Below are 13232 nucleotides of genomic sequence, written 5' to 3' on the forward strand. Positions count from 1 at the left end.
GACGTCATTTATTGTCTTCAATTGTTTATAATCAAAGACAAAAAAGGTTTTTTATAATATTTAATATTAACTTTTAATTCTACCTCTTATTTAGTTTCATCATCTCGTGAGATATCATTCTTCCAACATACATATGTACGTGTCCATGATATAAACATGATACATTTATAATTTCAGACTAACACAGCCAATAACCCTTCCAACTGTTTAACATATTAAGTTTTATTTAAATCCAAAATTACATTGAAATGGTATTTTCTAGAACTTGAATATGTGACGATGGCCAACGCATCGCAAAATTATGGAACACATAGTTTTAATGACTGGTTTTTTTTAAGGTGTAAAAAAAGAACCTTTACCTGGCTTCCGCAAGCCGCAGATCTAACGGGTAGTGCGGGGCGTCCGGTTCCTCGCTGCCGGACGAATCTTCTCGCCACCCGAAATTGTCCGCCACTGCAATGTAAACAATCTATGAACCTACAGCTTAATTTTATGAGATAAGGCGCGAAATTATGTTTGAGTTAGACTTAAAAAAAACCTATTATCAATATTTCAAACTTGCACTAACCTCATGCCTAGCAAAAACAAGCTTGAAATTGTACAGATATACCTATTCGTTTCATAAAATAAATGATAAACTTATAAAAAATACATTTACTATCGTTGCATAAGATTTTGCAACCGAACTTTCGAAATATCATCGTTTGCCCCACATCATATATTTATAAAAAAAAATTGTTACCTAATTTAAAGCGTTAATTTCTACCAAAAAGCATGTATGAAATATGTATGGAAATGAATACTAGCAATCATTATGCGATATAAGCATGTCTAGTCTACCATAAAGTTATCTTACCTGAAGCATCGACGATTGTTTTCACAAAAAAAAAAATACACTGAAAGCGCGTCTAGTCTATGGTCACATAACACAGGTAAAAAGGGAGAGGGGGTCAAACGCGTATACAAAATTAAATATGTTTCAATGCTCATAAAAATGAAAGTGCTTTAGTCACATGGATGACAGAAGGGCAATTTTAGTCACGAATCCTAGTTAAAATACTGTAATTATTTTACAGGATATCTGGAAGACAGCTAAAATTTAAGAGATATGTACTTTGCCTCCTTTTTTTTTCTTTGTGTTTTTGCTGTCCAGAAAACTAACTTATAAGTTCATTCAATATTTCAGAATGATATTTATATAATACATATAAATATCATTCTGAAATATTGGATTAATGGATTGCATACGCGTTTGAAGTAGGGCAAAATAAATAAAACAAAATCACAATCGTCAAAAGCTTTCAAACGTGCAAAGGAAAATAAATATTGCTATGTATTTTTTTGAGATCACTTGATTAACACAAGCTTCCACACGTAACTGTATACGAATGTAAAGGATATTTTATCACCTTCGAATATAAGACAAAATACATGTCTAAGCAAAAACATAAAAGTTAATTAGTTAAAGAAGCCAAAGTTTGTACATACAAGTAGATTATATAAAATGGGAAGTTACAACAAATAATTTTATCTTGGGATAAAGATAGACTAAGTGTTCCTATATTCAACGCAGACCTTGTCTCTCTCATCGAAGATAATGCTTTAGGCACTACATTTATCATGCATAAAACCCCCACACCAAAAATAAGAAGTCTTGCTCGACCGTACTCAATATACAGCTGTCATTTCAAAACTAACCTACATAATTTAAAACTATTCTGTTATTTATTATATATATTGTTATTGAAAAATAAAATATTTCATACATGCTTGTTTGGTTTGAAAACACAATCAAAATTAGGCTAGTGCTGTAAAAAATTGTAGACAATGATTTGATGATTTATTGTGAAAATTGTAATAATATTACATTTCATAATATTTAAAATAAAATGCCTGAAAGCTTCCTACCGATTGTGATGGCAACAACTTTCCGCAGACATTTATTGAATAGAAAAGTTTTTATAAATACAGAAATCTTAAACGCTAAAAATAAGTTATTACAAAAGACTTAATTGGTAGTTTCAGAACGGGACATTCAGATCTGAATCAGGAACTATGGCAATGCATAGAAAGAGAGAGGATTAAAACAATTAAGTACGATTGTAAAAAAAAATATTGAGCACTAAGTACCAAGGGATATAAATTTATCAATTTATTGTTAATATTTTTATATTAAATACCTAGTTTATCACTTTAATAAATTATGTAAAAATACCAAATATAATATAAAATTATTTTATAGATATTATACTTCACCTGGTCGGCAAAGTTTTCAGGCCTTTGGCCTAACTATATTTAATTAACAAACTACCTATTCTTACAACATTTTAAATATTAAGTTTTGTAGAAGATTTTAGCTGCCTTCCACAGTGCGAAAAAGGGTAACATTTTTTTATTAAAATTGTTAGAATTTATTCTACAAACTTGTCTTTAACATTCCGATTAAAACCTAAGGTTTATCGACGTTATAAAATACAAACATAATTAAAATGTTATCATCAAGATTTTCACAAAAATATTAAGGGATTCATAGAAAAAGAAATAATTTAAAAAAATAGTCCTCATAATCAACTAGCGTTGTGATAAAGATGGTAATTAGGTTTTTTTTTAACTATTATCCTGTCAGTACATTTAATTTTAAAGGCAATTAATTTGAAACATCTGATTCCATCTCAATACAAAACTAGCAATTATTAGATTTTATGAGCGCAAAAAGAAACACAAAAATTACATATAAATGGTGTCTGCATGCAACATAATATGTACACATAAGCGGCTATTTACATTACAGCATGCATAAACTCAATATCTAACAAAATAAATATTAAGCGACATAATAAAAGTAAGCTATATTAAAAAAATTTGCTCTCGCCTGCGGCTTTACACCCGTGGGAACTTCAAAAATATTTTTAATGCAAATTTCACCTAAATCCGTTTAGTGGTTTCCGCGCGTTTTTCTTATTATATTTGTACATGCATACATATAATCACGTCTATATCCCTTGCGCGTAGACAGTAACAGTACAATAAGGATATTATGTAAAACGGGAGCAAATCTTGCATGCTTCTAATGTAATTAAGATATTTTTTTATAATTCAAACCAAAGAATAAAAAAAAACTAATCGCGTACACTTCTCTGACAAACACACATATTTTCTAACATTTAAACCAAAAATAAAAGTACTATGTGGATATTTGTAACTAATAAAAACTGATGTAAATCTTGCCTAGTTCTGTGATGTTCACGCATATCATTATACTTTTATTTTTGATTTCTCACCAAAAAAAAATATGAGAACTACGAAGAATTACTAAGAGAAACTCGTATTTCTAGGACGTTCGACAACAGAAGACTCGATCATGGTGTCAAAGGTCTCAGTCAATGTGGTCGTGTAACAGAGTGAGGTCCTCCTGCTTACCTGACCCGCATATGGACGCGTCATCGCCCACGCTCAGATCGTCTTGGGAGCTGCTAATGCGAGCTGAAAATGAAGAATTAAATTGATATATAACTAGCCTGGAATTTGTCCTTGTTAATTCATCATTTATGGGGAGACTCTGAAAAGGTCGCGAAGGGAGCGCTTCGTGACACATCCGATCCACTTTCTTTTTCAGAGAGGTGAGGATGTAATCGTGATTGACGCCAGGAGAAAGAAAATTCATTACGATGTGTCCACTAATCGTCAAAGTAGCGTTTCTTTTCTTAACAAGCCCTCTAACTTTACACCAAGGACAACTCACGAACTTTAATAAGGCATGTCTTATCTTAACTTTCTCTTACTCTGCCATGTTTAAGAGAATAAATGCGTGAATCGAAGCCCTGGTCTGATCTGATGAACCACCTTCTCTGTCTCTGGAGGTGAGAAAATATGAGGAGTAGGATGATGCATACCCCTGCTGCCACCGGGGCGCCCATTGAGGTTCCTATAGAGTGTACTCTCGAGGAACTGCAAGCCGTTGTTGTTGATGATGTTGAAGCCGCACAGCCGCTCGATTTGCTTCCATCGGTGCATACGCTCCTAAAATTACGGTGCATTATTATAAACCTTACGAAGTCAACATACAAACACTTGAACTTTGTACAAAAATCAAATGGAACAATTGATGTCTTGCAGTAAAACACTTTATTGGTGACAGCGGTGGGATCCGAATCTATGCCCTTTATCAATGGCGTCATAAAGTCTCTTTCCCGGAGGGGACGTCGTGGTCTTAATCTGTCGTTACCTCAGAAATTACCCGATTGCGTCAAGCTACGGTCAACTATATAAACCTAACCAAATTCGTTTGGTAACTGCGTTATAGAGTTCCATGCAGATCAGTTATAATATGTAGTAGTTGACTGTATATTTCCAACCTTCATTTTAAGTCTCTTCTAGCATTTAAGGTATTTTAACTACTACATATCTTATGTATAAAGCCGTGCCAAAATTTAACTTACTTGTAATTCCTGCGTGACTTCGTTGAGCGAAGTGCGAGCTTCAACTATAGAACGGTCGACATCATCTATGGACTTCCCGTGCGTAGAAACGAAGGCGCCAACCAAACTTGACCGCTTCTTGCGTAGTTTCTCGCACTGAAATGTAGAGAAATTATACTATTTAATATTGAATAACAAAGAAAAAAAAATTTCTTTGACTGAAATATACTACTTACTACGAAAACACTTAATTCCATTTCTTTTTATTAAGTACGAATTAATAATTTAAGCAAACTCAAGTCCGTATAAGTTTTCGGTTTTGAAAATCTATTTCTTAGTTAGTTAGTAGTATTTATAATACTACTGACACTGCCGATAACAAGTACACAAATGTCCTAAATATGTAATTAGTCCTTCAAGCCGGATACTCACAGCTTCTCTAGCTTGCTGCAATTGCATGTCCGCCTGCTGTTTTTTCCTCAAATAGATGCGGATACTTAATAAGTCATTGAAATCTCTGTTATAGATCGGGATGTGGACTCCAAACCTATGATTAGTCCTTCAAGCCGGATACTTACAGCTTCTCTAGCTTGCTGTAGTTGCAAGTCAGCTTGTTGTTTCTTCCTCAAATATGCGCGATTTTCAACTTCATGGGTTAATTGCAACCACTGCTGAAGACCTGGGGGCGGGGCCCAACATCTGTCTTCAAGCTCGCCTTCTGCGCGTCTCAGTTCTGCGCGTAACATCTGAAAATTTAAATGATGTATATGGAATGGAGTCACATCATTATCCTCCTGGTTATTATTATTATGTCATTTCGTATTTTGAAAGGTTGAGTCAGCCTAGGAGTAAGCATGTACGGTCGCGTTCATAATTGCAGTCATAGTTCGCAAAACTTTATTGCTTGCACCGCTGCTATCACTCACACATTCACACAAATAACACAATAAACAACAAGCGGTAAAGCGTTGGGTAACGCGCCATTAAGAAGAGGGTAGTGTAAAAAGTAGACCGCGCAGCGGCCGTCGTCCGCTAATCAACACAGCGACACGCCACATAGCGGAGATCCATGGTGGAACAGTACGAAAATAATGGCTTCATACCGACCAGAATATTTGCGGAACAGTTCGAAACATCAGTGGTTACTGTTCGACGAGTTTGCACCGTGAGGGACTACACCACAGACAGCCAGCAAGAAAGTCGTATTTATCCGAAATAAATAAGCAAAAACGTTTAGAATTTGCTCGGCCGTATTTGGATTTTGACTGGAAAAAAGCGATATTTACGGACGAAAAGTTCGTTTACGTCATCGCAACACGGTAGGCTTCATTTATGGCGAAGAAATGCAACTCGGTATGAAGAAAAAAATATGGAGTCTGGACGCATATCTGTAAATATGTGGGGCTGGATGAGTGCTGCTGGATCTGGGGAACAGATGTGGATAGCAGGACGCGCTACAGCTGCTCATTATGTGCAAGTGCTGGAAGAAACCATGTTACCAACTGTGCGGTGTATTTATCCGATTGATGATATACCAACAATATCATTTGTGCAAGACAACCGCCCTGTGCATCGAGTCCATATAGTGCGTGAAAGGTTCTGCCAGTTTATATTAAAACTACTAATTACTTAGATAGTATTTTAAGGACAGCTTCAATATCTTTTCTTTATGAAAACGAATAATTAAGCTGTAACCTTAATAACAGGAGATAAGTAGATGTTACAATTAGTGCAATATGCTGTATGTATAGCTTTATTAATCATCAATATGTAAACAAAACTATAGGTAAACTGTTTCAATAAAATTTACTAATTTTAATTATTGAATGTTTTATTTTGCTCCCTCTTGTTTAATATTTCTTGCTGATTCCCGTGTTTGAAACACGGGTATTGTAATTCTTAGATATCACAAAAAAAAACGCTAGTAACTAGAACAAGCGAGTGTGAGCAAGCGAGATTATCTAATATATCTTAGATCTCACTTGCTCACACGAAGTAATAAAATTGCTACCCAATAACTTTCAAAGGAACCACTACCTATGTTAGGGTCGTGTGCAGACAGATTTTCAACCTTATTGAAATGACATAAGTCTGGCAGTCGCAGGCTTCCCTCTATAGGCAAATCTTATGCAAATAATGAGAGACGACGATATCTCGATCGACAATTATCGGGCCCAGTTCGGCAATTGTTGATTACCGTCTCTTTCTGTTTTGTTATGTTATATGTCATAGAATAATAAACTGTTTTACTTAGTAATCATTGGTTTTAAAGACCGTATTCATTTGATGGAAAATTTATTCTTTTTAAATATGCATGTGTGTGTGAATCTAGTGGAACCACAGTGCACGCTATTTTAACCCGTAAGAATTTTAAAACTATGACTGCAGATATGAACGCGATCGTACATACTATATGTATATTGTATATATATGTATGTAAAATTGCAATTTCAGATAAAATTACAGTCACGACATGTAGCACATGAAGCAAATTATTTGTAAGTTAATTTGTTTACTATACTTATACTATTTGCTTATCAGCTTACTTTTATTGCCATATGTTCTAAAATGTGTTAAAAGATAGTGAAATCTGTTATAGTCATAGCAAGTGCTAAATTTAGTCTTTGCTTACCACTACGGGAAACAGGCATGCATATAGTTGCAGTTACCGCAATATAATATATACCAGGAAACACTTAGATGTAAATAACTCTGGTAATACTAAGAGAAAGTACTTACATTCGCCCGCAGAAAAAACATAACCCATAGAGGTGAGCTTTTCTGTGTAGGCGACTTTATCACCAGTAGACTGTACCTCTACTACCACTGTGGGAATAAGTAGAATCCATCAGTGGAGACTAGAGATTGGCCTGCCCCTCTTCTTCACGAAACTTCTCTTTCTATTTCTTTGGCTTTTCGAAATGATAGAAGGAGAGAGATGAGAAATATGCCTTGTCAAGACTCATTAATAACGGGGCTGTTAATGAGAGATGATGAAGAAATTACCTCTATTTCAGCCTTGAGCTGTGTCACCTCTAAATCTGATGAGGCAGAGTTTAGAAGTGGCGTATCGCCAGCTTCCCTTAGTTTCTTCTCCAAATTCTTCTTCTCTGTAGTCGCACTTTCCTGTAAAAATTTTACAATTTTAATTATAATTTTAAAAAGTACAAAAATTTTAACCAGACACAAGTCAATGAAAATGTGGATGAGACTCCCAAATTACTCCAAGCAAAATTAAGTGCTATCCTCAGACATTTTATATGGCATAAGTTCCATGCAAAATACACTGCAACTATAAAGTTTGTTTCTCACTTGTACAATCTTGACTTCGCAAATTCCTGTCTGTCTTATAAGTTTTCGGTTTTGTTCAAGAATACGAGATACAATATCTTTGTCCCCCCATACGGAGTTATAAAAAAAAACCTAGCCCTCTCAAACTCCTTCTGCAAATCGTCCAAGGCCATCTCAGCTATTCGTCAAAGCTGTCCATACCCCCCACCGCCAAGTTATTTTACACGGTCTTATTTTCAACACCACATAATTTGGTGCCATCATGTTTTAGACTAAAAACAATTTGAACACCGTTACTATAGTGTATTGGTCTCATTTTCCACTTCATATAATTTGGTGTCAACTCGGTTTTCTTAGATTTTCATATCACGCAGGATCCTTTGTACTTTCTAGGTGAAGATCTATAAGTTATTATGTTTGTTTCTTACCTGTTCCAACCTAGCCTTCTCCAACTCCTTCTGCATATCATCCAAGGCCATCTCGGCCTTCCTCAGCTGTTCCATGTCCCGCAGCATCCTCTGCACCTGAGTCCTGCTAGCTCTGCCGGCACGCAACGCCGCCCATCCCCCCACCACCGCGCCGAGGAGTAGGGACGCGAGGAGCCAGTCCTTCCATCGGCTGCCTTCTGGAATTAATGCCCATGTTTTTTAACATACTCACACTTGGTAATGGATGTTTGCGATGATTTTAGCTAGTTCCGGAGATTATTTTATGCCTTGAGCGAGCAAGTTAGAAAAATTATAATAATTATAATTTGAGAGAGAATAATATCATTGTTGAGTTAAAAATATGTTTGTAATATTAGTTAGAATCTATTTATTTCAATGTTGGACAATAAATGATCTTGGCAAAGGAAATTATTTGGTTATTCCTACGTAAACAGGAAAAATGGAAATTTTATTTCTTCAACTTTATAATATTAGTATAGATATGGTTTTCGAAATATGTAAGTACATAGTTTAGCTGAAAGATAGAAAGATACACGAGTGATACCGTTACATATTCTTTTGAGGTACGAAAGCAAAAATAAAATAATATGAACGTACACATATGTATGATACACAATATTACTTTTATTCACATTCATTTTTAAATTCCACTTTGAATGAATATGCGGTTCATCTTGTCTAGTTCAATTGAAGTTATAAGTCTAATAAATTTATGTGAAATCGTTGAAGACGCATCAAGGTTACAACCGCTGAATAAATTCATATAGTGTCATGATCATAATTATAACATGGACAATATTAGAGCCACTGGTAAAATTCCGTCTGGCATGTAAATATTTCTTTCATTCAAATCCGTACAAGTAAGAAACTTTGCAGTAATGTTAAAGATGAGACAAAATTCTACTTAATAAGTTGGCAAGTGTGTGTGTGTATGTACTCTTTCCAAAACTACTGAACAGATTTTCATGAAACTTTTCTGAACTGGTACATAGAAGTTGGAATAACATAATAAACTTTAATTTACATAGATTTAAGACGGACGATGTTGCGGGCGAGAAGGAAATAAATCTAGTACTAATTGTAGATTTCTGATATTTAATTTCCAATTGTGTAGATTGGACTTTAGCCATCATTTACGACAACCCGTTTTCGCCTGCGAACACCGGGTTTTCAAGTTCATCTATAAATTATCTCGAAATCAAACTTTTATTAAGCTCATCTCTTAAAGTTAACATCACTTAAAGTCAAATTTATTACCTGTAAAACCGTGTTTTTGTTTAAGATTATTTTCGTATAAGCATGCCTATGTATAATACATTATATAGGCATATACACTTATTTAGAAAATATTCATTTTGTCAAGTTAAATTTATGTTTTAATTTTACCGAAATATTAAAATTCAGGTTTGATTACCTGAAGCTAAATAATTTAAGTTTTGATTAAGATTGAAAAAATATCGAGTGCAAAGCCACGGGCAAATCTAGTTTTTAGCCTGCCAGGAAAACGGTCATTTGCTAATTCCTGGCGTGGTCTTAAGTATATCCCATGCAAATACAAAGCCATAATTTTTTTTATATCAGTGTCGTCCCAAATCTTAATCAGACGCAAGTTTTTGACAAAACCAAGCGTTACATCTTTATTAAAAACATTTGCTTTAGCGGCGACCAATCAAAATCGACATCACTTGTATCCGTTTTCACGGTCACCGGAAAGGTTGAACCGTTTACACGACACAATTACCACTTATAACTGAACTATTACCATCATCAATCAAATCCACATAAAGGCCACTAAACAGCAAGTAAACTAAGTACGTAGCTCCGAGCGCGAGCCAAGTCTCAAACATTTATATTGAACACATCACATTGGCGCTTACGGCTGTTCACAAATCAACACAGATTGAACCATCGCATCGCCGTAACGAGCTAAGTTAGACTGAACCAAATCGCACTCTAGTCAATGACGTAACATTAGTGACACCACGATTTCGTTTATCACTGGAATTTCCTATTCCTAATTTAAAAATATACTCTCAAACTAAATTGTGTGAATTAACATAATATAGCTTGCAGCAGTGTTGTATTTATAATACAGAAACGACGACATCTTAAACCGGTTTTTAATCGGAAATTTTAAGTGTAATTACTAAATCAATCACGGTTGATAAATTTTACTGAAATTAGATGCATGTTGGTGATGATATTAGCGATGTTCCATATAAACGATTGTAGGCGTATGGTCATATAAAGAATGATGTCATATTAGTATTGCAAAAAAAAAAATATTGATTCGTATGTCGTGAGTTCTAATGTATGGATCTACAGAAAGTAAATTTTAATATGTATGTGGTTATGACTCATGTTACGATTAGGCTTTAGTAGACGTAGATTTTTTTGTTATTTTATTACTCTTCTTACATAGAAATTTTTCGTTTTTAATTATCGTTATATTATAAAAATAAAAATTAAAAAAATAATTGTAAATAATAATGACATGAACGTTTGTAATTTTGTTTCTTGCGTTTATCAGTCTCGATGTTTTCTGTGTACATAAATTAGTAAATAAATAAATGAAAAACTACAGAAGTCAATAACATACAAATACTTTGTACTTGTAACAAAAAAAAGTGGAGAATTTTCAAAAGCAAACCCCGGGCCTCGTATGCCATAACAGTGGCGGGTGTTACCGGGACTACACAAAGATAAGAGAGATATTTAGACTAGGCTCTTGAATTGTAGTTTCGCATTTAGACTACTGGCAGTAGAAAAGTATAACATATACACGCTTCTTTCCCGGAGAGGTAGGCAGAGACAACATTTTTCCAGTTGTCACGATCCCTGCATACTTCTTTCGAAAAGTATATATTTTTTTAGTAAATATCCTCGTTCTTTTGTAAATGTTGGTGATCCTTCAAGCCGCGGTTTAATAACACGGTTCAGGCAATAATAACTTGCGGGATGTCATTGTATTTCTGGGCTGCGCATCAAGTTCAAATTATGCTTTATTTATTCGCGATTTTCTTAACCACTATAAGATAATGCACTAAAGCAAAACATATTATTCGCATTGCCAGATGTTGTATTAATTTTCTTTTGCAGATTTTCTTTTCTATTACTCTACTTATATTTTTTAAATAATATAATTACTTCATCCGTAATTTTTACTTTTCTTTAATGTTCAAAATCTTATTGTGCCTTGAATAATTTGCTTTTATATTCATAATTTTTGAAATAAATCACAGAGTCTCCATTTCATAAAAGTAATGCCTTCATTGTATTTACTCAAATAAGTAATGATTCATAATGTAATAAAATATTAAATGTTCTATGTGGTTTACCGTACTCCCAAGGTTAGCATACAACTATATAGCAAAATGTTTGTAACATATATTGTATATGTATATACATTGACAATGTCTATTGTGCGAAATTGATGATTCCCATGTATCGCCAACGGAAGTTCTAAAGGACAAATTATAAACAAAAAATTGTTAAATAGCATTTAGACAATTATTAACTCTTAATAATCTTTGGCCTCGGCTACATTTGTATTTGTAAATGGTTTCTTAATGATGACATGTCTAATGTCTATCCAAAGTTTAGTATCTTGGTCTGGACATGAAATATGAGTATTTGGGTTTTCAAATTTTGAAATAAAAAGTATATTGAATTCAGGGTTGTTCATTAAACAAAAAAACTTAAGAACATTATTGATACCAAACATTAAGTAAATCAAAACATATTGTGCTAATCTGTATAATTTAGTGAGCAAGAATTAGTTAACAAAAAAAAATTACTAAATGAGACGCCTAAATCTATAGAACTTAAATTAATAAATGAAAAATAAGTTTGGCTCCGAATATTTTGTCCAAAAATTAACTTCAAAACCTAAAAATTATAATAAGTACATTTTTTTAAAAGTAAATATTTTAAGTACTACTTTAGACGAGTCGATTATATTACGTAATCGTTTAGTTTTTGCGACGACATCCCACATACATACCTACGTTATAATGATTTTAGTTTTGAAGAGTCATAGCCATTATAATAACATTTAAAATCATTTTAAACTAGTGCTAGTTGGTTTCTATTCTCGTATGTAAATAAAGATGTATGTTCAAATTTACTTTTGAGTTTGAACCACGGTTTTTTTTTATATATTAGGCAGGTATCTAAAGTCATTAGAAAAAAACTTTTTGTAGCTATATTTAAATTCATATTTTTTGGTCTATTTATGATCCTTACTCTTAAATATTCTTTAATCTACTCAGGTTCGCTTTGGTAAGAGTAAATTAAAATCATATTATATATATATATATTATCACATCTTTATCCCTAACGGGGTAGACAGACCCAACAGTCTCATAAAACCTGAGAAGCCACGTTCAGTTGGACGGCTTAAAGATGATTTTTAAGCCATCAAGAATTGAGATTCAAAATGTGACAGATTGTTAGCCTTTAGAAGAGTCCTAAGTTTATCCCTTAGTCACCTTTGACGACATCCATGAGAAAGAGAACCACACGAAATTATTTATTTGACTGGTCACTAAGCTTCACTACACCACCGGCCTCAAATCTCAAGATAACATTGTAACCAGTGTATGTAATCGCTACTTAATTCGTAGTAAACAACCATTGTAACCTTTATCAGATACAATTACAATACTCCGGCAGATCTCAATTGAGCTCAACTATGTTAATCATTGATAATTACCTGCTACTGTTATTTAAGCAAGTGTTATTGTAATAATTCAGTTTGTTGTTGTATTAAAGTATTAAAAAAAATATAAGTCACCCCTATGAACCTGCGCAGAAGTTTAATTTTTGTATGGCGCGAAAATATTTGAGCGGTTGAGCTTATGATCGCGCCATTTTGTTTTATTCAAAGACAAGACATTTTGTTTTTGGATTTTATTTAGTGATTATACGCCGTTTGGTTCTCAGCACTTTAGAAATAGAACTACTACATCTCTTCAACATAGATGACGTAAAAGGCGGCTAAGGGATATGCTAATAAACTTAGGATTCTTCTTTTAGACGAATGATAAGCAACCTGGCACTATTTGAATTTCAA

The 13232-nt window shown here is 33.7% G+C and overlaps 1 protein-coding gene across 3 annotated transcripts in view; it reads right to left on the bottom strand.

Annotated features, from left to right (window-relative positions):
- The window catches only part of LOC106137925 (stromal interaction molecule homolog), a 41081-nt gene that overhangs the window by 4456 nt on the left and 23393 nt on the right, over window positions 1-13232 (bottom strand). For 2 of the 3 annotated variants that reach the window (XM_060950381.1, XM_060950379.1), the window contains 7 exons: window positions 8138-8334; window positions 7425-7544; window positions 4997-5164; window positions 4440-4574; window positions 3894-4020; window positions 3421-3483; window positions 360-453 (listed from right to left, as the gene is read on the bottom strand). In XM_060950381.1, coding sequence (XP_060806364.1) covers window positions 360-453; window positions 3421-3483; window positions 3894-4020; window positions 4440-4574; window positions 4997-5164; window positions 7425-7544; window positions 8138-8334 — 904 coding nt within the window. The remainder of the gene's footprint in view (window positions 1-359; window positions 454-3420; window positions 3484-3893; window positions 4021-4439; window positions 4575-4996; window positions 5165-7424; window positions 7545-8137; window positions 8335-13232) is intronic. The other variant, XM_060950380.1, reaches the window with a different exon arrangement.

This window comes from Amyelois transitella, chromosome 21, assembly GCF_032362555.1.
Source record: "Amyelois transitella isolate CPQ chromosome 21, ilAmyTran1.1, whole genome shotgun sequence".
NCBI classification, from domain to species: Eukaryota; Metazoa; Arthropoda; class Insecta; order Lepidoptera; family Pyralidae; genus Amyelois; species Amyelois transitella.